This window comes from Thunnus maccoyii, chromosome 1 (assembly GCF_910596095.1).
Source record: "Thunnus maccoyii chromosome 1, fThuMac1.1, whole genome shotgun sequence".
NCBI classification, from domain to species: domain Eukaryota; kingdom Metazoa; phylum Chordata; class Actinopteri; order Scombriformes; family Scombridae; genus Thunnus; species Thunnus maccoyii.
Genome location: NC_056533.1, coordinates 27,937,639 through 27,963,161, shown reverse-complemented (window position 1 = coordinate 27,963,161; position 25,523 = coordinate 27,937,639). Strand labels below are relative to the sequence as shown.

The 25,523-nt window shown below is 40.5% G+C and overlaps 1 protein-coding gene across 11 annotated transcripts in view; it reads left to right on the top strand.

Annotated features, from left to right (window-relative positions):
* baz2ba (bromodomain adjacent to zinc finger domain, 2Ba) overlaps positions 1–22,562 on the top strand; it is a 76,439-nt gene extending 53,877 nt beyond the window's left edge. For 2 of the 11 annotated variants that reach the window (XM_042407481.1, XM_042407461.1), the window contains exons 11-38: positions 1,141–1,201; positions 1,374–1,482; positions 2,291–2,392; positions 3,025–3,247; positions 3,897–3,989; positions 5,064–5,125; positions 5,409–5,474; positions 6,153–6,218; positions 6,511–6,555; positions 6,922–6,954; positions 8,863–8,928; positions 9,352–9,492; positions 10,045–10,299; positions 10,720–10,943; positions 11,320–11,394; positions 11,476–11,707; positions 11,792–11,854; positions 12,469–12,613; positions 13,729–14,543; positions 14,708–14,960; positions 15,191–15,346; positions 16,764–16,924; positions 17,033–17,373; positions 17,990–18,125; positions 18,236–18,382; positions 18,999–19,300; positions 20,785–20,928; positions 21,106–22,562. In XM_042407481.1, coding sequence (XP_042263415.1) covers positions 1,141–1,201; positions 1,374–1,482; positions 2,291–2,392; positions 3,025–3,247; positions 3,897–3,989; positions 5,064–5,125; positions 5,409–5,474; positions 6,153–6,218; positions 6,511–6,555; positions 6,922–6,954; positions 8,863–8,928; positions 9,352–9,492; positions 10,045–10,299; positions 10,720–10,943; positions 11,320–11,394; positions 11,476–11,707; positions 11,792–11,854; positions 12,469–12,613; positions 13,729–14,543; positions 14,708–14,960; positions 15,191–15,346; positions 16,764–16,924; positions 17,033–17,373; positions 17,990–18,125; positions 18,236–18,382; positions 18,999–19,300; positions 20,785–20,928; positions 21,106–21,262 — 4,673 coding nt within the window. In that variant the 3' untranslated portion in view covers positions 21,263–22,562. The remainder of the gene's footprint in view (positions 1–1,140; positions 1,202–1,373; positions 1,483–2,290; positions 2,393–3,024; positions 3,248–3,896; positions 3,990–5,063; positions 5,126–5,408; positions 5,475–6,152; positions 6,219–6,510; positions 6,556–6,921; positions 6,955–8,862; positions 8,929–9,351; positions 9,493–10,044; positions 10,300–10,719; positions 10,944–11,319; positions 11,395–11,475; positions 11,708–11,791; positions 11,855–12,468; positions 12,614–13,728; positions 14,544–14,707; positions 14,961–15,190; positions 15,347–16,763; positions 16,925–17,032; positions 17,374–17,989; positions 18,126–18,235; positions 18,383–18,998; positions 19,301–20,784; positions 20,929–21,105) is intronic. The other 9 variants (XM_042407505.1, XM_042407470.1, XM_042407529.1 and 6 more) reach the window with 9 other exon arrangements.
* The last annotated feature ends 2,961 nt before the right edge of the window (positions 22,563–25,523 follow it).

Sequence of the window (25,523 nt, the reverse complement as noted above, 5' to 3'; positions counted from 1 at the left end):
GTGGATATTGGTCATTAGACAATACCATGTGGTGTAAATACACTTTTATGTTCATCAGGGATGGTATTTTAGTTTTATGATTTAATCATGGTGGTGATCACATGGTGCTGGTAAATATAGGTTTGGATTGCCAATGTAAACGTGTGAAGCCTCTTTCAGGCTACTAAGTCTATGTCTGTAGTAACATTTCCATAACACTTTGAACACAGCACAAGTCTGAACTGGTTGTTGTCAGATTAACGTAAAGACTACAGTAGCACAACAGGTAAAACATGTACAGTGAGAGAAAAAGGGAGAGAGAGAAATGTGTGTCTAAAGATCACGGTAAAAAAATGTATTATCTCTATCTGCATCTCCTTTGAATGAAGTAAAATCTGTGTCATACTACTATGAAACTTGTGGTGCTACTGGGGCAGAATAGGTTAAAAAAAACAACTTGAACAACCGGAATAATAACAGGACTCTATCCTTGTATTTTCAATCATCATTCATGCTAACTGCATGGATGAATAAATTAATCCCCAACAAAACATACAGAAGTGAGCTAATAGGAGTGCTAACTTAATGTCCTCTCATTCAGTGCTTGTGCATTATAAAACAGGCGTCAGAGTTTGCTCTCGAATAACATTAAATGGTAAAATTGATGCAAAAATGTATCAGTGGATTCATTATGAGGGGCGGTGGCAAGCGTCCCCTGTGTTTACAGTGGTCATTAATTAAGACTTCAATGAAAAAAAAAAGTTTTAAAATCCATCAGTGATGCAGCCTGAGAGAGACCAAAACCCAGTCTACATCCCCCGAATCATAGCATTTTATCTCTCTCTCTCTCTCTCTGTTCCCTCTTGTGCACCAGGTGCAAATATCACACAAGCATGCAGCTCTGTTCTGTCTTTTCTGAATTTAGTCGTAAGAGGCATTAAGGAAAAAGACACCTATGGCTGAATGATAAAAAGCCATCGCTTTAACAAGTAGATGAAGCCAGCAACATGACATATTCCATGTCTGAAAAGGGTTTTATAGGGTACCCGCCTGGTATGATTACAGTAAGTTCACAGGGTTTGACTGCAGTTACTGTACGTGTGAGGTTTTCAGTCATGGGTTTTGCTGTCAAATTGATGGCTGAACTCTGTCTCTCCACAGGCTTAGGGAAGAGGAAGAGGGTGATGGATGAGAAGGAGTTGATGATACCTCTGGAGTTGGGGTATGTACAAGAGGCTGAGAGAAATAAAGCTCTGGCTTATGAAGTGCTTCACTTCTGACTGTGTTGAAAATCTTTGTCACTTGTATGCCCATATCCACTCATGCTCTCACATGTATTACTCACATTGTTCTTCATGAACAACTTTGCTGTTTTTTCATTCTTAAAATCCCAGGTGGCGGAGAGAAACAAGAGTCAAAACAGCGGCTGGGCGGCCGCAGGGCGAGGTGGCGTACTACGCCCCGTGCGGCAAGAAACTAAGGCAGTACCCAGATGTGATGAAGGTACCTCGGTGTAGCTGCACTGCAGCATTATCTACAGCCGTGATACAGAGGCATATGTTTTGAGGCAAAATAAATGGGCAGTTGAGTTTGTAACAGGGTGGGAAATCGGCAGGAAGACAAAATCACGCCATTGTGGGTGGAAGTTATGTCTACTAATAATTACAACACTGCCCATACACATTGCTCAAACAAATGCTTGTGTATCAGGATTTGTTTAATATTATCTCTGCTTTTGCTCCAGCTGCACTCCGCCCCCACCCCCACCCCCACCCCTACCCCCACCCTGCTTTCTGTGACCCTAATAGTGAGAGATGATATTCTTAGATTCACTTCTTGTGCCACTTTTTTCACCTCTCCCTCCCCCAAAAATGATTAATGGTTAGTGTTGGGATGCACAGCTTCAGCCCCATTTGCACAGTATATTACAGATAGTCTATAATCTTTGTTTGCTTCATACACTGATTGTCACAACTGCCTTTGAGTGCAGTAGTCCAAACAGAAAACGATCTACTCAGTATCATTCACTCACTGCTAGTCAGTCAGTAGGCGGTAAAAAGCCTAGCATGGCCATGGATAAATAAGAAAGGGCCTGAATTGTGCACCCCAAGGTCAGAACCGTTTTTCTTCCCTGAGAGCTTTTGCTCTTTTTTTTGTCCCCTGGCTTTTATAATGATTAGCAGCACTGCACAGATGCACACTGTAACCTTAGACTCCCTCCAATCTAGTGCCTCCCAGTTGCTTTTCAATGTCGCTAATTTAACTTTTTTTTCTGCCTAAACCAACGCCATTATTATTTTCTCTTCTATAGTATCTATCCAGAAATGGAATAAGTGGCATCACGCGTGATAATTTTAGCTTCAGTGCAAAGATAAGGGTTGGTGACTTCTATGAAGCCAGAGAAGGACCCCAGGTGACTGCCTTTCATCTCTCTCTCTCTCTCTCTCTCTCCCTGATCCCTGTTCATCTTTTCATCTAGCGGCAGGCAAAGCTTCATGCAGCAGTCACTGTCAGGGCATGGATAGGAATCAACCAAAACCCTCAGTAGTTCTAGTTCATAGACCTCTCACTGTGCATGGAGAAATGTAATAATCAGCTGACATTACTTCCACAGGTGACCAGTGATATTTGCCATGTTATATGTCTGTGATACAAAGAGATAAACTAGAAAATAGATAGTTGTGTATTATTGGAAGCAGAGTAGAGGAAACAGAATAAATACATACAGTGCTGAGGGGCAAGAAAAACAGATTAGATAAAACCTAAAATAGATGATCAGTAAATGAGTATTTCTTATTTAATTTATTGTTTAGCCAGCTTTTTACTGTGTGTTATAGAAAATATAATGATACATAATAAAAAAAAACTGCAGAATAACTTTATTACTCTCTTTGGAATACACCCAGATTAGAGTCTAGCTAATGATTAAATTGTTCTTTGTCACAAGTGTTGTACTATATGTCAACAAGTCATTCACTGTTGCCTCCCCAACCCCCCCTCCTCCCCCCCAATCTCTCCATGTCTACTTTTTTTTTCTTTCTCCAGGGTTTACAGTGGAGCCTGTTGAAGGAAGAGGAAGTCATTCCTCGCATTTTGGCGATGGAAGGTCGGAGGGGTCGCCCCCCAAATTCAGAGCGTCAATCAGTGAGCGAAGGTGGCAAAGGTAGTCGACGGAGGAAGGGGCGACCCCCTAATGTGGGCGATCCACTGGTGCCGGAGGGCCCCAGTCCCAGTGAGGTCAAACTTCTGCGCAAACTAGAGGCTCAAGGTTAGCAGAGGAAATGAGCCTTGAAATATGTTTATCATAAGTGTATGTTCCATTAATCAACCAGCCATTATATACGTAGCAGAGGCCAAAGAACAGATTCAGAAATAGTTAATTTGTGTATTTAGTATTTCTACTGTAAATATATGGAAAAATCATTTTTTTTTTCTGTCATTCTTGTGTACTACAAAAAACATCTATTTCATGAGTAGAAATAGCCAGATACATGTCAGGATGATTCAGAGTTGTTATCATGGGGCATTATTAAGTTGTCTTTCTTGATGTTTGCCTATGCTGAGCTTTTAGCTTTGATAATAACATAACTGCAGATGTTGGAGGATGATTACAAAGTGAAAGCATCTTTTATGGCACCAGAGCCCTCTGGCAGAATTACATAGACAGTTGTAGCCTCGTAAAAAATATTTTAATCACTTATAACTTGATTTTGAAAAATGTCAGTAGAAAAATTGCATGCATTTTTCATTTGGGAAAAATAAATAATTGGTTTTAAATACCTATCTCAAATTTTTATGTAAATTATACAAAACATAAAGGATGATCTCAGTCAAACATGCCATATCAGGTTACAGCAGCATTTAGGTATTCTCCCGAAATTTCCCATTGACGAGGCCTTTCTTCCCTCGCTGTGCAGAAATAGCCCGACAGGCAGCCCAGATGAAACTGATGAGAAAACTGGAAAAGCAGGCACTGGCACGTGCAGCCAAAGAAGCCCGGAAACAGCAAGGTAAACTCTTTTTTTTTTAGTGCCGTTAACAAGAGCACAGGGCTGGAAGCAAGGTAGTGCTGGTTAATCGGTCAGTCAGTCTTTAAACTACTTTGATCTGAATGCATGTAATAAAGACCAGCCCCACCGTTTGCCCCTGTAGGGCCAATAGTGATGCTTTAATATTCTTATGCACTAATCTTTATTGCTGGTGTGAATGAATAATTCTGGTTTCAGAATACTAATACCTTTTAATTTTTTACATATATACAATGTCATTTCAAGAGTTTGGTCATCAGATGGAAACCAGAACCAAATTTCTTCTCTCAGACCTGCAATATATTCAGAAATGTATAATGCACTGACTTATTAAAATATACAGTCTGCCAGGGAAAACAATTATCATCTGTGCTTTCGACATCAGAGTAACCCTGCTATTACAACACATTTTAATTTAGCTTTTATAGCTGGTAAAGAAAAAGATGCTCAGATGGTTCAATTGCATAAATCTGGTAACAAAAACTATCTGCCTGTATCTTAGATGTCCCGTCTGTCTAAAATCCTAGAATCACTGGTCAGCTCACAACTCTGTGCCTTCATGAAGGTTAATAATGTCCTCCAGCCATAGCAGTCTGGGTTTAGACCTGGTCAAAGTGTGATAACTGCTGCAGCTACTGTTGTGGATGACATTGTTAACTTGATAAAAATCAATAGTGTGCAGCATTCCTTGTTGATCTGTCTAAAGCTTTTTACACTGTCAATCTCAACATTTTTTTTAGATAAGTTGTGTTTTATGTGTTTTGATGATAAATAGTTGGTTTAAGACATATTTCTGTCCTCTACTAAACACTTTACTACTTGGAAGTAGTAAAGTAGTAGTAATGTGTTTTACGTGTTATGATGACTTACCTTAGTTGTGATCTGGTTCTCTAAATTTCTCGGCCTCTCGTGTAAAATACACCTTGAGCTCAGTGAGACCTCCGGAATAAATAAAGCTCAACAACTGTAATCATCTGTGACATGAATACAGTTGATATCCCTGCTATGTAGGTCATTTTTGTGGATACTAATGTAAAACTGAATTGACTCTTGTAGCTATCATGGCAGCGGAAGAGAGAAGGAAGCAGAAAGAGCAGATCAAGATCCTCAAGCAGCAGGTGGGTCTGCTTTACTGTGTGTGCTGACAAATCTTTTTCTTTCCTTTCTCCTTATCTAAAGTGTCCTGACACACGTCATCCCTGTGTGCACTACAGGAAATGCTGAATGCTTATTTTTTGATGCTTTTGCTTTTCAATCATCATCATTACTGCTAGTACTAAACTCATTGTCGTGTCTCTTAGCCCTACCCAGCTGGAACAGAGTGATTGGAAAGTGGTTTCATCTAAGGATGTTTTCCAATGTCTAAAATATTAAGAGATTATGTTTTTTTTTTTTTAACAGGAAAAGATCAAGCGTATTCAGCAAATTCGGATGGAGAAGGAACTCAGGGCGCAGCAAATTTTGGAGGTACAGAATCTGATCCAACAGCACCTCTGATTAAGCAGAACATTCCTGGATAGCTACAGCCCCTCAGTCTATAGTGTTTTAATCTTCCTAAAGCTCATTACTGAACAGCAGCATGCATTGGAGGAGTTGCGTCTTCTTAGGCATAATTCCACATGGAACTAATGCTAAATTGGTCTTGGTTGACGGCTGTTGAATATTAAAATGGCTGTTGCTGCCTCTTCAGACCTTATTTAAATTGGACAGAAAAGTATTTTTTTCATCAGACAACAGTAACAGTTTAGCATAAGTGGGTCGAGGAAAAAAAAAAAAGGTGCTGTTTTCCACACACACAAACACACATGCAAAGATGCATGCGCATCCACAGACACACATACCCAGGCACACACAATTATACTGTAGGAGCTTCAAAGTGTTTTAGCAGGACTAAATCAATTTTGAGTTGACACGGTTGGCAAGCCACTCTTAACGGGAGGCTTCAACATTTTCACAATTACGTGTTAAAGAGATACATTATTCATTCGCTGTGTTTTACAAATTTGACTGGCATTCAGGAGCATGAAATCTTCGCTCAAACCAGAAAACTGCAAAACAATCAGTTAAAGTGCAGCAAAGCCCTCATCCAAGACTGATTGATATATGTCTGTCTCTATGATTCTTGACCTTAATCTTTATTCATAGGCAAAACGAAGAAAGAAGGAAGAAGCCGCCAATGCCAAAATAATGGAGGCTGAAAAACGGATAAAGGTATGTTTATGTTTTTAATAAAACCCCTGAAACAGATGTAAAATGGCAGGTATTATAATACTCATACATGTACATTAGGACCATGTGGTATAACTCAAAAATCATATGAATTCAAACATTTGATATTTACCAAGAGATGGGGCTTTTTTCCACTTAAGAAGTAGCTGGCAATAAAATTTAGAGCGGCCCTTTGAAATGGGCTGAAATTCCATCAGTCTGTGGTGATATTCATGATATTGGCACTATGGAAGCATATTGATTTTCCCCTCATCCTCTCTTTCTTGCCTTCAAGGAGAAAGAATTGAGGAGACAGCAGGCAGAGATTCTGAAACACCAGGTAGGCATTCGCTACAACTTGCTCAGCCTTTTAAACATAATAGTTACTGCTGAATAAAACCATTTACCTCAAACTTCCCTTGAATGAGAATTTGCAGTTACTTAAGTTACTTATTGGGATGATTGTGACTGTATGTGTGTGTGTGTGTGTGTGTGTGTGTGTGTGTGTGTGTACAAGTATATTTGTGCATCTATGTGCATTTAAATGTAGGCATGTGCGAGTTTATATAAATGTGGGTGTGCAAGTGGTTAATTAGCAAACATCAACTTAATGAAAGTCTTCAGTATTTCTCTTTATTAAACCCCATGCTTATTGGTATTGGATATTACTTCTGTTCCATAATATTTTGCCAACTCTCTCTGCCAGGAGTTGGAGAGGCATAGACTAGATATGGTATGGGTATGTTTATTTTTGTACATCTAACACCTGCATCGTGTAACTGGTTGTGTTATGGTTGTCATAGCAATGCATTAAGTGTAGCACTGGCTGCTGTCATACTACATTCTTCTGCATGGCTTTCCAGCAAAACCAACAAAAGAGAAAAAGAGTCAGTATGCTGCCTCCATCTGCTCGTCCTGAGGGACAACTGACCCTGTCACGGTGGCCAGGCAGCTTCTGTCCCCCTCCCCCATCCTCCCCTCTCTACTCAAAATGCATTGCAACGATTGCTAGCCAATCCACACTCACTGTCTGAAAGTGCACTCGAGGAGTTTCCATCCATCACATACATCGTCTAACTGTTGCATTGGAGTAGCCTGTGTTACCCATGAGTGCTTGACGATTCGGCCCAGACATTGAGCTTGTGTCTGTTCGTCCATGCATCTGTTCTGCAGTCCACAGAGTGCTGGACTTTAACCTGCCCCATCCCAGCCTCTGTCATTCACTGTTCCTGTATTCTGCACAAAGAATGAAAAGAGCTACTGAGAATCATTTTGTCTTTATGGTGGAGACGCTTCCAGTCAGATTTTCCCCCTTGTTTGATGAGGGTACAACACAACCTTTGGTTGAAAATAGTTCTGACAGAGTGTAAAACAACAATATAATCAATTCCACCATGGGGACAAATATGGTTCTGTGTGGCATTTTATTTTGGCCTGGCTGTCCTGCTTGTAGCCCTTCTCACTCATACACAGTCGCAGCTGAATCTAAAGGTCTGCCTATCTGTTTCACAGTGAACTCTGAGCCGATTGTTGAATCAACCCCTTGTACCTTCACTTGCGGCACAATGAAGGGGGGCAAATTGAGATACATGAAATAATCCTGGTATTTAAGACTGTCAACATGCAGTTGTACTGAATTTGATGCATTGTACCTTATTATCATAATAACCTTTAGCACATGCAATGTTTTTGATGAAATGAAAAGCTACAAAATGCTGAATGCCACAGGCTTTATGTCATTTTTGAACTTGTCCTTTTTGAAGTTTTCCATTTGAAGATAAATCAACCAGTAAGGACATAGAAATATTGTAGCAGAGTGCCTGGCATCCAGCCTATTTTGTTTATCACAATGACAAAACGATCCTCACAAACAGCCCATTTTAGTCACTAGGTGCTGGAAATGTCCTTGGCAAGCCCTAATAGTGGCAATTGTGTCTTTCTGGTGGATCACAGAGGGAATGACAGCCTGATACGATGGAGCGGGAAACCTAGAGATCAAATAAAATGATAGTCAGTCACCAGTGATTCCTGTGCCCTTTTGCAGTAGACTGTGTATCATGCACCAAAGAACAACATAGATGTCTCATCCTCAGCAGTCACATACTGTGCTAATACTTAAGCTGCCAAAACCACTGAAGTGGAACTGCTCTGTTTGTAGCTTCTCTTAACCATTCATTCCTCTTTGTCGTCCCCTCACCAAATATTATTAGTGATGTGTCAAATAAACATTAGCATTGACTCATGTAATAGAATTTATTATTTTGATCGTAATGCCAATGTGGCATGTCAGTAAGACTTCTTGCAACCAGTATTTTGTTGCTTTTGTTGTGTCAGCTTTAGTTTAGAGGCGCCGTCACTGATTCCAGCTGCTTCTCTTTTTTGAGCCTGTCATCACATCTACTTTGTATCGCATCTATGTGTTGCTTTTTGGTTGTCATTGTACTACTGTACTCTTCACTTATGCTTCCACCATACATGTGAAAGTGTATACATGTGAAGCATCGTTTTGTGTTTGTTCCAAGTATGGTGCCTCTATTGAATTTAGTGCATCACAATTTTACATTAATACATACTAAATTTAGTTGACCTTGACGAGTGTATGTACAACGTGTGCTTGTTAATGTGTCTCTGTTTTTTGCCACTCTAGGAGAGAGAGAGGAGGAGGCAACATGTAATGCTGATGAAGGCTGTTGAGGCTCGCAAGAAAGCAGAGGTAGTCCATATGTGCACAAATACATGCGGACACACAACACACACACATACACACACACACACACACACACACACACAGACACAGACACACACACACAAACAACACAGTCCACTCCATAAAAAGAGCCTAAGTCATTATTCCCTGGATGGATTCCCGCTTTCTCTCCTTTTTGTGCACTCTTTCCCTCCATTCATTTTTTTTTCTACACACTTACCAAGTCAAAAGATTCTGGCCCTCGAGCACTTTTCCTTTGAATGCATAGCAGCATTAGGCTGAATTCTAATACAGCTCAGCAAAGTCAAGTAAACCTTCTTGTCTGTTTTCACACACAGACACACACATGCATGCATGCATACATACATACACACAAATGTATACACACGCTTTTCCCCCTAATGCTCCCTTGAATTTTGGACTCTCTAGGAGCGTGAACGCTTGCGGCAGGAAAAAAGGGATGAGAAGCGCCTGAACAAAGAGCGTAAATTGGAGCAACGCAGGCTGGAGCTGGAGATAGCGAGAGAACTGAAGAAGCCAAATGAAGACATGTGTCTGTCTGATCATAAGGTAGCTGAGACATGAGTTCATTCGGTCAGTGCTGAGAGTGTTGTTCGGTGCTATTGAGTACAAAGAAAATATTGTACTTTTTAAAGCAGTGTTTCTATTCAATTCTTTCTTCTGTGTGATGTACGCTAGATTATTTGTTGTTTGCATTGAAGTGCTATTAAATATGTAGATTTAGGGCAACAGGGTGGCATAGACAGAATTTCTATCAATTTATTATTATGATGATGATTAAATAGTAAGTTTAACATTTTCTTTAGGGGCATTACTTAATAATTAATTAATAAGACCTCATGGCAGTGAGCATTTTTATTTGTGGAAGTGGGTGCCCCCAAGTGGCTAAAGGAGAGTACTGCAAATGTAAAAAATAAGCAGTCATTACTATAAATTGGAAAGTACCATCCTTAATACATTCAACAGATGTGTGATATATCCCATTTCCTGTGGTTGTTTGAATAATTACCTCCTATAGTATTTCTCTCTCAGTAACACATATAAAACACCAACAACAAAAACTTCTAACAATCCTAATTTTACCCACTTTCCTCTGTCCAGCTTCTCCCTGACTTTTCCCGAATCCCGGGGCTGATCCTACCAGGACGTGCCGTGTCTGACTGCTTGATGCTGATGCAGTTCCTGCGAGGCTTCGGGAAGGTTTTGGGGCTGGACTTGAGTGTGGATGTGCCCACCTTGGGCATGCTACAAGAGGGTTTGCTCAATGTGGGAGACAGCATGGGCCAAGTCCAAGACCTTCTGGTCAAACTGCTTTCTCTTGCAGTCTGTGATCCTGGTTTGCCACCTGGACAAAAGGTGAGCTGTTTTTCCTTAAGTATTACACCTCAGAGGGAAATATGACACTTTTTGTTCCATCTGTTAGTTTTAGTTTGGTGTGAAGGATAATGTTTACATGCAAAACATGATAAACTCATTTAATATGATGCAATGGTTATATTTAAAATACCCATCTACATTTGAGCACCTTATTACTTGTCAAAGCACCAGACATTGATTTATTCTTAAAGGTTATATTTTTCAAAATTAGTAATTTCACTTTATATAATTTAATCAAATGTATTGCTGGTACAACTGTACAGATCAAACTGTGAATAAATGCATTTACGTGTTACACTGTTAGTAACAAGTAACTATCTTAGAAGTCAGATCAACTGAAATGTGTCAAAGAAGTGCTCATAAACTTTCCCCCTTCATCCCCTTCTCCTTTTCTACTAGACAAAGACCATGCTGGGGGACCACCTGACCAACGTCGGCATTAACAGGGATAATGTGTCCGAGGTGCTACAGATGTATATGGGGGCCCATTGTGCCAATACAGAACTGGCCCCTCTGGCCCTCAGCTTGAAGACCAAGGCCTTCCAGGCCCACACGCCTGCCCAGAAGGCCTCAATCCTGGGTTTCCTGGCTAATGAGCTGGCCTGCAGCAAAGCTGTTATCAGGTAGGAGAAGCAGCTGAAAGCTGGAACTGTCTAACTGAGCACTGTCGAGTATGTGTCTTAATATACTCTGCATCAGTGACATATTGTTGGATGGTTATAAAGTGGTCTACATTACTTCCTCTATCTCTGGATTCAAACAGCCAACCACATACTTAATAAAGCTGTAGTAGTGAGCAGTAGAGCCCTTTTGATTTTAACTAAATTCATTAATTTGTGCTTCAGGATGTTAGCTTATTAAACTTTTTATTTTGGCTGTAGATGGTTTCCAGCCTCCCTGAGCTAACGTATTGTTAGATTCTGATACCAAATACCAAAAATATGGATTTACATACTGTAAGCACAAGCGCAACTGACAGGATTGCATTTCTTCTTGCAGTGAGATTGACAAGAGCCTGGATCAGATGGCAAACATGAGGAAGGACAAGATTATTATGGAGGGAAAACTCAAGAAGTAAGTTAACTTTAATTAAAAAAAAAAAAAGTTTTAATTCCCTGTACACTGTTGTGCTCAATCTGTGCATGTTTAATCAAGGTTGAGGACCATTCATGCCAAACGCACTGGGAAGAGGGAGGCAAGTGCGGGTGTGGAAGAGAACCAGTCTATTGGTACTCCCTCATCTGCCGTCAAACGCAAGAGGAAACTGGGTGGAGACAGTGAGGATGATGATGACGACGATGAGGACAGTGATGACCAGGCTGAGGAGGAGGATGATGAAGAGGAGGAAGAAATTAAGAAGGTTAAAAAAGTGGAGCTATATGATGAGGTAAAAAAAGATTCGTCTATGGATTTATTATCAAAGCTGACCTAAGAGGGTGGCTCACAGACTGTGTTTGTTCTGTCCTGTCAGGATGAAGTTGACCAAGCCACCAGTATCGAGGAGCTGGAGAAGCAGATAGAGAAGTTAGCCAAGGTTTGTTCTCTTTCAAAATGGCCAAGTGCTGTATCAGAGTAAATACTCACTATCTTCAATTTATAAGGCATCAGAAAATGAATGCACTGTTGGTTCACATTGATAATATGTGATTAAAAAAGGGAAACGGTTATTGAAGATAAAAAAAGGTCTCTAGGGGAAGTGACTATGAAGAGATAAACCACAGAAAGTTTTTGCTGTTTTTAATTTCTCACCATCACTATAAATGGTGTTTGAGACATGGCACTGTATGTTGCCATGACACTCCCAACACTGTAGGTGATCTGATTCGATTTTGTAGAACCTTGATGTCTTATGCTTATATTAATGATACAAAACGTATTTACTTGAATCTCTTAATGTTTTAATACACATTATTAATGCCAATCATGTTTAATGTACATTTTATGTACATGTATGCTGACATATGGCTGTTTGCTAATGAAGGCATTAATTAGTTAAATAAATTACCTCATTAGCATAGCATGTAATGGTTAATATATCACAGTGATTACAAAGGGACATTAGGCAGCATAATTGTCTTTTGTTTTCATGAAGGTCTGTTGATCAAAATATGTATAGAAATTAAAAAATTCTGTTATGTTCAATTGCAGCAACATCACCAGACCAGACGAAAGCTGTTTGAGATATCTCATTCTCTGCGCTCGATGATGTATGGCCAGGATCGTTACCGCCGCCGGTACTGGGTACTTCCCCACTGTGGAGGGGTCTTCATTGAAGCCATGGAGAGTGGAGAAGGTAGTTACAGTACAATACACACTAAGTGCCCTTTCACACCTACCTCATTAGGTCCAGATTTTCAGACTTTTCAGTTTGATCCAAACCAAAATCACAGGTGTGAAACCTCCCCCGGACCACAGTCCAGACCAAACAGCCGAACTAGCGTTTGGTTCATTTCTAGTGTGAAAACCTTTTTTAGATGGTTTGGACTTTCGGACCAATTACAAGAAGTTCTGGCAGGCTTTTGTCAAAGCCAAAAAAAGGAAAAATGAGCTGCGGTAGCACAAGTGGAGAGGAGGAGACCACATTTTTTAATTGAAATATGGTCCGACGATGTTATAAAAAGTCAATTGGAAAAAACTCATAAAAATGCTGACAGTTTCATGGTATTTTGGGAGAGGATGAGAGAAAGAGGATAAGAGAGGACGAGAGAGCAATGCCACCCGAATATAAAGTAATGCCATAATAATATTATTATAGTGGCGACGACACGAATCTGCTCAATTTTTTTCCCCATTAATTCAAATGGCGATAAAAAGCTACACTCCAAATTGACGACAACACGCCTACATTGGACGCACGCCTACAAACCAATCAGTGTCAAGTATAGGGAGATGCAGCCCACATAAGTGATGACGACAGCACATAGGTATGTCATGTAAGGTTCTTTAGTGTGCTGTGAAACCAAAACTGACTGGAGAAAATGTATACAATGTAACAAAAGCATGAACCTTGGATCGGACTTTCAGGTTTGAAAAGGCCCGAAGTCTGAAGAGTTCTTGTTATATTAAAAGATGCTTCAATTTGCCAAAAAATATCTGGAGAGTAAAAACTAGTAACAGACATTTCAGGAAGGTAGGAATGTTGTTTTTCTCTGACAATAAATCTGCTTGTCCAGCTGTTTGTGGCAGTGTGAAATATGCTGATGAAGTTTTACTTTATCTTAATTCTCTGCACCAACCACAAGACTAATTTGAGATTGAATCTGTAAACTAAAATCTAACTCATCTCTACTAAGCTTCCACAATCAAGTGTATAATCATTTTACAGGATGATCAGCACTCAAAAGCTACCACTATAATTGAGTTTTCAGTTATATTAACAATCTACTCTATAATCTTATTTCCTTGCAGCTCCAGAGGAACTAGAGGAGGAGCGACAGAGAAGGAGGAGAGCAGCAGAGGAGGTCAAGGTCAAAGAGGAACCTCAGGAGATTGAGCTGCAGAAGGAGAAACTCACCAACCTTGATGGGCAGAGCATACGCACACAAGGCTTGGAGCAACAGACAGATGAGGAGAAGGAACACGAGGAGAAGGAAAACTCCTCATCCCTCTTCTACCAGCAACCAGGCTGTGTATCTAAACTGTGCACAGTTCGGGACGTCAACAAGGACGTTGGCAGAGAAACTGTGAAGGCAGAGGACAAGGGGAATCCCCATGTGAGACAAAATGGCAGCCCTGTGGGCACTCCTATTGCCACCACCACAGTAACATCATCCTCCCCATCTAACAATACCTCTGAGCCGGCAGTAGCAACAAGTCCTTCCATGGTGACCACTAATGACACTGCAAATATCCCTCCCCCAGTCTCCACGTCTTTATCTGTCCCATGCCTGCCAGCCCCACAAGAAAGCCCAGGGAACACTCCTCCATCACCCGCTCCATCTCCACAACTCTCATTCCAAGCCAACGACCAGCTACTCAGAGTCTTGACAGAGAGGAGCGGACACTGGTTCAGTCTGCTCCCTCGCAACCCCTGTGACCTCTCTTCCATCACCACAACTCCTCCAGGAGTGCCCCGTGTATCCCCCCAGGCGTCCTCCACCCCTGCCAGGCCCAGATCCCCACCTCCATCCCCTGCCCTGCCTCTCACCCCTTCTGCTGCCTCAGCCTCCGCCAGCCCGCACCACCCGGCTGGCCTCCTCACCTACCCACTATCAGCCCTGCAGGTGAGGCTGCTGACCACCTACGTATAGAAATATCTGATTATCTGTACAGTTATCTGTAAAGTTATGTTTGTTATGTACCACATCACCTGAACTGTGGCTCTCTGTTTTGCTCTCCCTACACCTCCACCTCCCTCAAACCTTTTTTTATCCTCTTTTCTCCCCAGGCGAAGTCAGGTGGCTCACTGCTAGGAGTTTCTTTCGGAAGCTGGCCCAGTGGCATGATGAGTCCCAGCTTGCCTCTGTGCAGCAGCCCTAGCCCCATGCCAGGTCACTCTCTGGAGGGCAACACAGCAGCAAGTGTCTCCAGTAAGAGTGAATCACCTTTACCTCGAATTGAGAAAACCTCATCCATGCCCTCTCCTGCCTTGGAGATGCCCAAATCCCTCGACCACCTCACAGCTCGGCCCATCCCAGAGGGTAAGTGACAAAATCCATCTAAGGCTCCCATATTTTAATTGAAAGGAATTCACCTGCCTGAAAAGATTTCAATTGCCTGAATAATCCAAGATAATTGGATTAGGGAGCGTTCTGCTCTGTTGTACACAATACCATTGGGGTATATAACAAAGCTGAATGAAGCACCTTTTTACAGTGATGTATGTTCAGTGTCTTCTTGCTTATATGCTTGTTTGTGTGAATTTTCTCAGAAATGCTGACAGGTTGGTGGCGGGTGTCTGACATCGAGGAGCTGAGGGCTCTAGTCAATGCTCTCCACAGCCGAGGCATCAGAGAGAAAGGCCTCCAGAGGCAGATGCAGAAATACATGGAGATCATCCCCCAGGTCTGCACTAAACACAGAGACGGTAAGTGTTGCAGCACTCCTCCAAGCACATACTCAGTGAGCTCTGTTTTGATCCATAGGAAGTAGATTATTTTTATAGTAATAAAATATTTAGTTTTGGTGTTGTCATTTATTTAACAGCACTCTGGAGCGTTTTCACACCTATAGTTTGTTTGCTTTGGTCCGAATCAGTGTATGAGTTGCTACTTTGTTGTATTTTCTCTTTGGTTTGGTTTGGTTTCACACAGCAAAATTTCAAGCAAATCAAAATGCATCAACAAAAGCCATGTGGGAGTTGTCAGTCTGTTCATTAGTCAGAAATCTCATGGGGTTGGCAGGCGGAGAAAGGAGAGTTTGTTTTTCAGAAACGGGAGATAGGCTACAATATTTATAAAGGACTCGATTTTCCTTCTCGCCTTTGTAAAACAGAAAATAAAACTAATGTATGAACCATAGCACTAAGGGATACAAAGGTGTACTCATTCCACACAGGAGGGTGGATTAGGCTAGTAATGGTCTTTGAACATATTTTCTATCAGCAATAAAGTGTACTACTGTTATTGTTGCAATAAACAGCAGCTCTCTCTCTCTCCTCACCCCTGTGGTGCTGAAAGACTCACAGCACCAGCTACTTTTCAACTGTTTTCTTATTCTTATTATTCATATTCTTATTAATAAGAATAATGATGAATAAAAGCTAAATCAAGTGCTTTATAAATGTTGTATCTGCTGTTTCTGACCAAGAAAACTATATGTTTTTCATTTTTTTCACGTTGGTGCCCCCCAGAACGGCAAATTGGCTGGTGCCCCTGGGCACTCATTCAATGCGATATATGTATAATCCGGCCCAGATGTTGGGCCGTATACCAAGCCAAAATATGCAAGCAGAATGGCACTTTTGAACGCACTTCAAGGCAACGTCTGGAGAATAATGTGTTGCTTCACATTACGTGAAGAAGACATGCTGCCTTCAGTTGGCTGAAGAGGAGAAGGGAGCCTAATGCACAGCACAGCTGGCTACGGGAGCTGCTTTAATCTAAAAAATGTGCAATGCTTCCTGTAGTTGGGTCAGATCTTGGTCGGATAACGTTCATACCACAAATGAACCATATTAGTGTTTGTTTGCAACTGGACCGAGACCACCTCTTCAACAAGGTCTCAGTCCAGTTGTTTTGGTCCACACCCGAGTGCGATTGCTGTGTTCACACCTGCCTGAACGAACCACACCAAGGGAGTAAACTCTACAGGTTTGAATTCAACCAAACTAAACAAGACAGGTGTGAAAGCACCCTTAATAGTCCCTGGGGATTTCTGAAAACACTATAACCACTGTATTATTTACGGTTGAACTTCATCATCCTGTAGGAATACCTCTATATGTGTGTGTTAATGGCTTACTGATGTCTGATGTGTTTATATCTGTCATATCATCCATCTAGTGGCCATGATTGAGCTGCGTGAACTGGAGGAGAGCCAGGTCAGTGTAGAGTCGGTGCGAGGCTGGTGTGTGGAGGAGCAGGCGATGGAGATGGACATCGCCGTGCTACAGCAGGTAGAGGAGCTGGAGAGGAAGGTCACTGCAGCCAGCCTGCAGGTCAAGGTAAAATACTTTAATACTACACATTTTGTTAGTAGTGTAAATATGTCTAAACACGTTGAGTACTGTGGTAAGATGCCAAAAGACTCAACAGCTGATTTCCTCCCCCAGGGCTGGACATATCCAGATCCTCAGTCTGAGCGGGAGGATCTGGTGTATTACGAGCACAAGCCCCCCACCAAATCCGTGCCAGCATCAGCAAACGACTCCAAGGACAAGGACTCCAAGGACTCCAGGGATCACCCAGAGGAGCGGGGGGAGAAGGGCGGGGTGTTGCGTCACCCGGACAACCCACTGGACATAGCAGTGACACGTCTGGCTGATCTGGAGCGCAACATCGAGAGAAGGTACCTGAGGAGCCCCTTAGGTACCACCATTCAGATCAGGCTGGATAATGTGGGTACGGTCACTGTCCCTGCCCCCGCCCCATCCACTAGTGCTGACAGGGAAGGGTAGGTCATTTCTCCAACCAAAGCTCCCCACTCTCCCACTAAGACCCTTTCCTCTCTCTGTGTGTGCTTTACGTTTCCCATTTTACTCAAAAGGGAGGGTCTTTGCTGCTTTCGCAGCAGATTTTTGTGGTGGCTTGTTGCACTTTTGTTTGTTTCTTTGGTCTTGTGCATTTTTTTGGGGGTGGGGGGGGACTTAACTCCACTCCACTTAGTTTTGTTTCCTGTTCAGGCTTTTTTTTTTTTTTACTGGTATTGTTTATTTTTCTGCAGCCATCTGCATGGTGTTGTGCATCAGTAACCTTGGTTATGGGCATACTCATGGCTCCCACTATACAGTATACACTTACACAGGTTCCACTCCTTCACTCTTTCTGCATGAATGTCCCCTTAACATGACAAAATCGGTGTGTACCTCTCCCCAGCGCCCTATACCCCCAAAATCCTCATGCCTGTCTCTGCACAGCTGGAGCTCTCTATGGTCTGCTGTCTTATTGGCGGCTGGTGGAACTGATACAGTTAACTGCTGTGTGTGTGTGTACGTGCCCACATATTCACACATATGTATGTATTTGTGTTTGTCATAACCTTCCCATCGTTCCTCATTATCTTCTCTCAGTGGTGAAGAGGAGGTGGCCCATGGGATGAAGGTGTGGAGGAAGGCCCTGACTGAAGTGCGTAGTGCTGCCCAGTTGGCCATGTGTATCCAGCAACTGCAGAAGTCTATCGCCTGGGAGCGGTCCATCATGAAAGTGGTGAGCAGCAGATAAAGTAGAACCACAGTCTCAGTGTATTTCAATGACAAAAAAAAGAACTTTATTAGGGAAGTGTACTTGTGTCTTTAATGGATTTACTTGTTTTTTAGTACTGTCAGATGTGCAAGAAGGGGGATAACGAGGACCTCCTCCTGCTGTGTGATGGCTGTGACAAAGGCTGCCACACTTACTGTCACAAACCCAAAATCACTAGTATCCCAGAGGGAGACTGGTACTGCCCGGCCTGCATATCCAAGGTATTAAAGCATTTTATTATGCATTGTCAACTGTCCTCAATGACTCATTTGTAGAAAAATCAATCATGTAAAATCATTTTCTGCATATTTGTACTTGGGGAGTTTAGGAAAATATCCACACCACAGAAGGACTTTGCCAATGTTGGTTTCTGAAAGCAAGTACAGATATATTTGTATTAAAGCTGCTGATGGATTATATTATGTGTCAATATTCAGTTTTTTAAAAGCGAACAATTTTCATTTTCATTAAAGAATTCTCTTCTGCGAGGATTTACACACAGGATACATTTCATCAAAACATTTATTTTCTGCAGCATGAACTCAACTTTTATACTTTTACGATTGTCATAAACTCTCCATTAATATTCATAGTGATTAAACTCTGAGAAGCTTGTGGGAAACAGATAAAGAAAATCAGATTTTATTGCAAGCTTTACAGACATTTTCATGTAGATGTGGTATGGGTAGAATAATAATATTGGTGTTGTAAAATATGACAAATTGATTTAATATTTTAGAAAAGGCCAATATTAGTATGATAAATAGGTCTGACTGTACACTATACTATTAGTTTTAATTGTGCCAGACCTCAGGATATGCATTGTTTACTCTGCAGGCAAGCGGTCCATCTCCCAAAAACAAGAAGCCTCCAAGCAAACCAGTAGCATCCAGCGCAGGAGGTGGTAAGAAAGGCGGAGAGACGAAAAAGAACGGGAAGCAGGCTGGAAACGGGGAAGTGTCTGAGGATGACTCGGCCAGTGCCAGCAGCACACCCAAGAAAGGAGCTAAAGACAACAGCAGGAAGAGGAAAACAGAGGAGAGCTCACCTGCTCTGCCAGCAGCCAATCAGGAGGGCCCTGTGTGTGTGAAACGAGCCAAGACGGCAAGAGACAACAACAGGGACCTGGGATTATGCAGGTATGTGCCCCCAGCTTGCTCATACTTGTCTTTCTCTTGAATTCTCCATTTACTTAACACCCTTTTCTAAACAGTTGTACAGTAGCTGCCACCTACTCTATGACCTCAAAGTTGCAAGGAGCTGATGTGTTTTCACTTTATTAGTATGTATATGTACAAATATATATATATATATATATATATATATATACACACATATATATTGAAGTCTTGTTACACATCAAATTATTTTCTTCAAACCTGAAATGTATTTACCCCTCATGAAAGGCACAAGGTCAGCTACAAGCCTGGTTTAATTTTGGCTAGTATCAGTTCAGATTCAGTGAATTTATTCAATGGAATATATAATTTTTGCAATTGTTAATAAAAGCCTACATCACATGCAAATCTTAAACCTGCAATAGCTCCTTTTTTGGCCACTCGGAGGAAGCAGAAACAATCTGTAAACACCACACTGATATATTACCACCTTTTAAGTCAGCTCTGTTCTGCTCTTCACCATCTCCTGAGGGTAATACCCGTCTCTTTAGCAGCTAAATGCTCCACCATGTGTTACGTGGGGCAGCGCAGGTGCACTTAAGTGCAGACACAGGCGAGGAGACAGGGATATGCTAGAAACAAGGTATTTATCAGGGAATGCAAGCCTGGGGAAGCTTAGAGGGGTAGCAGGGAACCTGGGGCTGAGGCAGACTGGGGCAAGGGGAGCAGATCTTGAGTGGAATCCGTTAGGGGAAAGCAGAATAGAACACGGGTCCAGCACAGTGCAGGGAAGCAGGGCTGATGAGACAGGGACCAGAGATCAGAGCAAACTGGACTGCCGGAAACAGGAGACAGGGTTAGACCAGAAAGACAGGCAACAACAAGATAACAGGATAAATGGCTTGAAATGTAGACTGACTGAACAGAGACTGTGATCTGGCGGTGTGTGACAGGGCTGAGTATAAGTAGTGGTTTTGATTATGGAAGAGATTGCAGCTGGTGGGGCTCTGCTCTGACTCCAGCACACCTGTCTCCACTCACACAATCACACGCACAGGGAGAGAGCAACAGGTAGGGAGACATAGGACTGAAGCAGGAACCGTGACACCATGTTCACCAGCTAATTGCTACCTGTGTCTGTTTGCTGTCTGGTGCCGGGCAGGTAGTTACTAGCAGGTTATTCACTGAAAACAGCTGCATGCTGCGGATGAAAATGATGTTGATGAGAGCGATGAGAATGAATTCAAACTGTAAAGTTGTAGGCAAGAAAACCAAAACAATTAGCAAACATGCTAAAAACAATCTGGTGATAATCTAGGTGATAACTTTCTGTGGGTTTGTTGCTGTTAGCAACCCCTTTCAGTATTCATGTGACCCATTGCAAACATAAAATATTGATTATAGCCACTTTAAAACTTCCCAGTGTGCGACAGTTTCTCTGTTTGATATCCAAGGACTCACAAATAAACTTGGTTTGTGTGTATTTGTGTTCGTACGCTCAACAGGGTACTCCTTGCAGAGCTGGAGCGACATCAGGATGCATGGCCTTTTCTCACACCTGTCAACCTGAAATCGGTCCCCGGCTACAGGAAGGTCATCAAGAAACCTATGGACTTCTCCACCATACGTGAGAAGCTTGTGAGCAGCCAGTGAGTTCCCATCTTCTCTGTTTTTTTTTTCTTTCTCTACTGAAAGCTTTCAGGCCCATTGCACAGAATTTAAAGTGTTTCACAGGAAATAAGTTTTAGTTACTCCACAGTATGTCATGTATCAGCTGTTTTATGTAAAATGTACGTTCTCATTTTAAGATTTTCTTTATATTTCAGGTATCAAAACCTGGAGACTTTCATCATCGATGTCAACTTGGTGTTTGATAACTGTGAAAAATTCAATGAAGACAATTCAGAGATTGGTCGAGCTGGTCATAACATGAGGAAGTTCTTTGAGAAGCGCTGGACTGAGCTTCTGAAACAAACAAACTAAACGTCTGTTCAGATTCTCCCCATAAACCCATTCTACTTTTCATATCGGGGCACCAGGTTTTATTTTTATTTTTTTATTTTTTTCGGGGGTGGCGAATGTGGCTTTGCAGGATGAAAGAAGTCAATTCCTTAATAAGGAACCCATGGTGTGCTAAGAGAGAGTTGTCACCTTGAAAAAAAAAAAGTGAGGTGCGCTGGATTATTACAACAGGGATAAAAGCCCCAAAGAGTCCCAGAGCAATGGGGTGTCGTAGTGCAATACCATTCCCTGTCTCCGAACACTGCACTGAATGAATCCTCAACTGTCACTGATATGTCTGCGCTAGAATACTTTCCACTACTTGTAAATAGTTTTTTTGTTATTTAATCGTATTATAGTGAATGTATTTAATTTTGTAATAATTATTTATGAATCAAGGTCCACTTCATTTTCTATGAAAAGGAAGAATCAGCTGAACTGCTTTGAATTGAAAAGGAATGTGTCTTTGTGTTATAATTTTTCTCCCAAATATCAAACAAAGCCAAGAAAAGAAAAAAAAAAAACTGTTTACACTGTTCAGTGCTTTGGGGCATCAGAGGACTTTATTCATTTGTTCAAACTGTAAAACTGCATTTATTTACAGGAACAGCAGAGGGACAGTTAGACAATGGTGATTCATGTGTATATACTGTTTATTAATGTCAATATTATGTCTTGTTTGGAACGATGTGTAAAAATTGTTTAAGAATATTAAGATATTGTTTATGCCTTAGAATGATTGTAGCATTCTATTTTAGTGAACGTGATGAAAACATTATCATAAATATTGTTTGTACAGTATATACATATCCTCTGCAAACACTGTGGTATCCTTAATCTTGGTAGTGCCTACCCTTCCAACAGGGGCATGTAGGGGATGTTACTGTTTTTAGTTTTCATTCTTATGACGACATTATTTTTTTATATGATTTTAATCCAACAAGGCCTCCAAAGCTGGACAGTGACACAGAAATCATTCCTCACCATAGAAGAAGAAGAAAAAAAAAAAGGAACAACAAGCATTCAGTTATGCTTCCATGATGCATTTCCTCGTTATCTGCCACAATACAGAGGACCTAAGGCCATTTGTAACCACTGTGTTGAACCTTGCTGTGTGTTGTGGCCTGATGGAGGCAGCTAGATTTTTTTGTACCCAAGTCAAGAGTACTTGAAGTTACTTTATTTAAGATATTGTGGAATAAAAGTATCATTCTTTTGTAGGAGCTTTATTTTTCACTAGTGTGTGGCACGGACCTATTAAAAGGATGTTTTTCAACGTAAATGACTTTTGTTCTTTCAGTCTCATCTCACGCAACTACTTTAGAGTTAGGTTAATGGCAAGTCTGGAATTAAAACTCATTTATGTATTGACTGCATGCGGATAGACACCGCAAATACACTTTGAAAAGTAATTCTGGGGAACTTTTCCCACTAAATTAAATGCATAGTTGCAAGATACAAATTTGTATTCTATGATTTAGATAAGCTTTTTAAATTCTAAACGTTATCTGTGTTGACCTGAAAATGTTAGTAATTACATCAATCTTATATTGTGTTTAACTTCAACTCAAACTTCTGCATTCATTGATTTAAAACAAAATTCAAGTTGTAATAACGAACAAATGAAATTGGCTTGATCACTTAATTTCTCCCCACCTTGAGTGCAGGATTTCGTCCTCCACCCACTTAAAATCAGACAGTTCAGACTGTGTATTAGAGGAGCTGTAGGCTGAACAAATATCACACAGGGATACAGAGGATATTTTCATGGTGAGTATCATTTCATTTACAAACACATTTTACTAAAGCAATGTTCTCAATTATGATGAGACCAATAGTGGACTTGTGTACAGAAATTAGGCTACACCTGCTAACACACAACTTGATGGAATCTGTTATTTAGTCATATTTAGCAGTGTAATCTGGCCGTCCTACCCTTTAGTTTAGTATAGCAAGTTTTATTTGTGAAATCTGCTCAGCTAAAGAGGGCTTTTCATTTGTGCAGTAGGGAGGAAAAACATGTTTCAGTTTTTGCTAATACATGTAACAGTTAGCTACATTGTGTAATCTAAATTTAGCCACAAACACATTTTTTTTCCCACTTAAAAACTTGTGTTCATAATTATGATAATTAAGAACATGATACTTAAACATTCCTTTTAAATATTGTGGAAAAACTAGTTGGATTAGTTTTGTTGAGCCAAAACATTTATTTTTAGAGTGTACAAAGTATAAAGTGGTTCACAAAGGCATGTTTGTTAAGATGTTATGTCTCAGTTAACAATCCAATACGTTACCATCAGATACCTTTTCCCAGCATTGATAACATAGACTTGCTAAAAACAAAAATCTAAAACCTTAACGTCCAGCTGAGTGTAAGGATGGATTACAAAAACATAAATTTGAAAGTTTAAGCTTATTTACTCTTGTTATATTATGGGTTTTCATGTTGTTATGGAAGTAATACCAGCTCACAAAATAATACATTGTAAACTATGGATGACAAAGTTAAAACTCATTTTAAAAACAGCATTTTGTCACCAAACCAGCCTACCTCCAAGTAATGTGCAGAAGAAGGGAATTGAGCACAATAAATCTGCCAATAAAGGTTACAAATATATAAAATGGTGTAGTATATAACAGTTAACATGCATCAAATCAGCAGTGGAAGAAGTATTTATACAATTTGCTTAGCAGCACCACACAAAAACATATTCCATAACAAGTACAAATCCTGCATTTGTAATTTTTCTTCGGTAATAGTACAGAAGTACTGGCAACAAAATGTACCTGAAGTATCAAAAGTACAAATTTTGCAGAATGGCCCATAACAGTTATTATATTATTGATAAATTAACATGTAAGCAGCACTTCAATGTTGTAGTTGGTCAAGGTGGAGCCAACTTCAGTTACTTTATATACATCATATTTTATAAACTGATCATATGTTTTGTCTGTAAAATCTGGAAAGTAAATATAGCTGTTAAATAATTGCTTTGGAGTAAAAAAAAATACAATATTTCCCACTGAAGTATAAAGCAGAATAAAATACGAATACTCAAGCACAGAAGAACAAATAGATCAAAATTCTACTTAAGTGCAGTACTTGTGTTGAGTTATTTTCCACTGCTGCATAAAGTTGAACATAGTGTGTGAAAGGTCTCATGCTTCTTTATAAACAAGGTAACTTTGCTCAGGTGAGATGGTTGATTCACAGGTGGAGCATCGTATCATGTTAGGTCAGAACACACAAGTACAATATGTTGAAATGGAGCGATGAATCTCCATCTATGAATCTAGAGGTGATGAATGACTCAAGGGTAATCATGCAAATATTAAACCTGCACAGTGATGAATTGCACCACAAGGAAAAACCCATTAGTTTTTATAAGTGTTTTAAGACAGACTTGAAAAATTGTGAACTTGTCCTTTAATTACAAAATATTACACTATAACCTTCTTAAAGTCTATGAAATCTAAGACTAAAGTTAAAAGTCCTAACATGTGTTTCCAACCTTTTTGACTTTTGACGTCTTATAAAAAGCAGTGTGTAGTCAGGGTCACATTTCAGATGTCTCTGAGTTGTTAACAGCTCCACCAAATAGTGATTTTTCCCTCTAAACTTCTCACATGGTTTCATTTCAATAAATGTTCAAATGATCCAGTTTTTCACTAAAAATCAAAGATTAGAGAAAAAGTCCAAAAACTGAAAACAGATTTGTGTATCAGAACTTTGTTTTTTCTTCTTTCCTCTCCCATTAATCATCTCATGACCCCTCAGATTTATCTGGTGACCCTTCAGAGGGGCCTGACCCCTAGGACCCCACTGGACTAAACTAGCTAACTGTATATAAAGTAGTTCAAACTAGCTCCACCTCCAGCTGCTACAACAATAACATGCTGCTTACACACTGATGCTTCAGTATTAATAGTATAATGATGTCATATATAATAATATATCAGTCAGAGGGACCGAACCAATACTTTTACTTCAATACTTTAAAGTACATTTTGCTGCTAATACTTTTAGTGATGCTGGTACTTAAGTAGGATTTTTCATGTAGGACTTTTACTTGTAATGGAGTATTTTTATATTGCTGTATTGGTACTTTTACTTAAGTAAAGGATCTGAATATTTCTTCCACCACTGCAGAGTGGTTGACAGTCTTGGAATGATCAGGATGAGTGACGGAGAAGGATGTGAAACCAGATCTGTTATGTTTCATTTTGAATCAGAAATCCT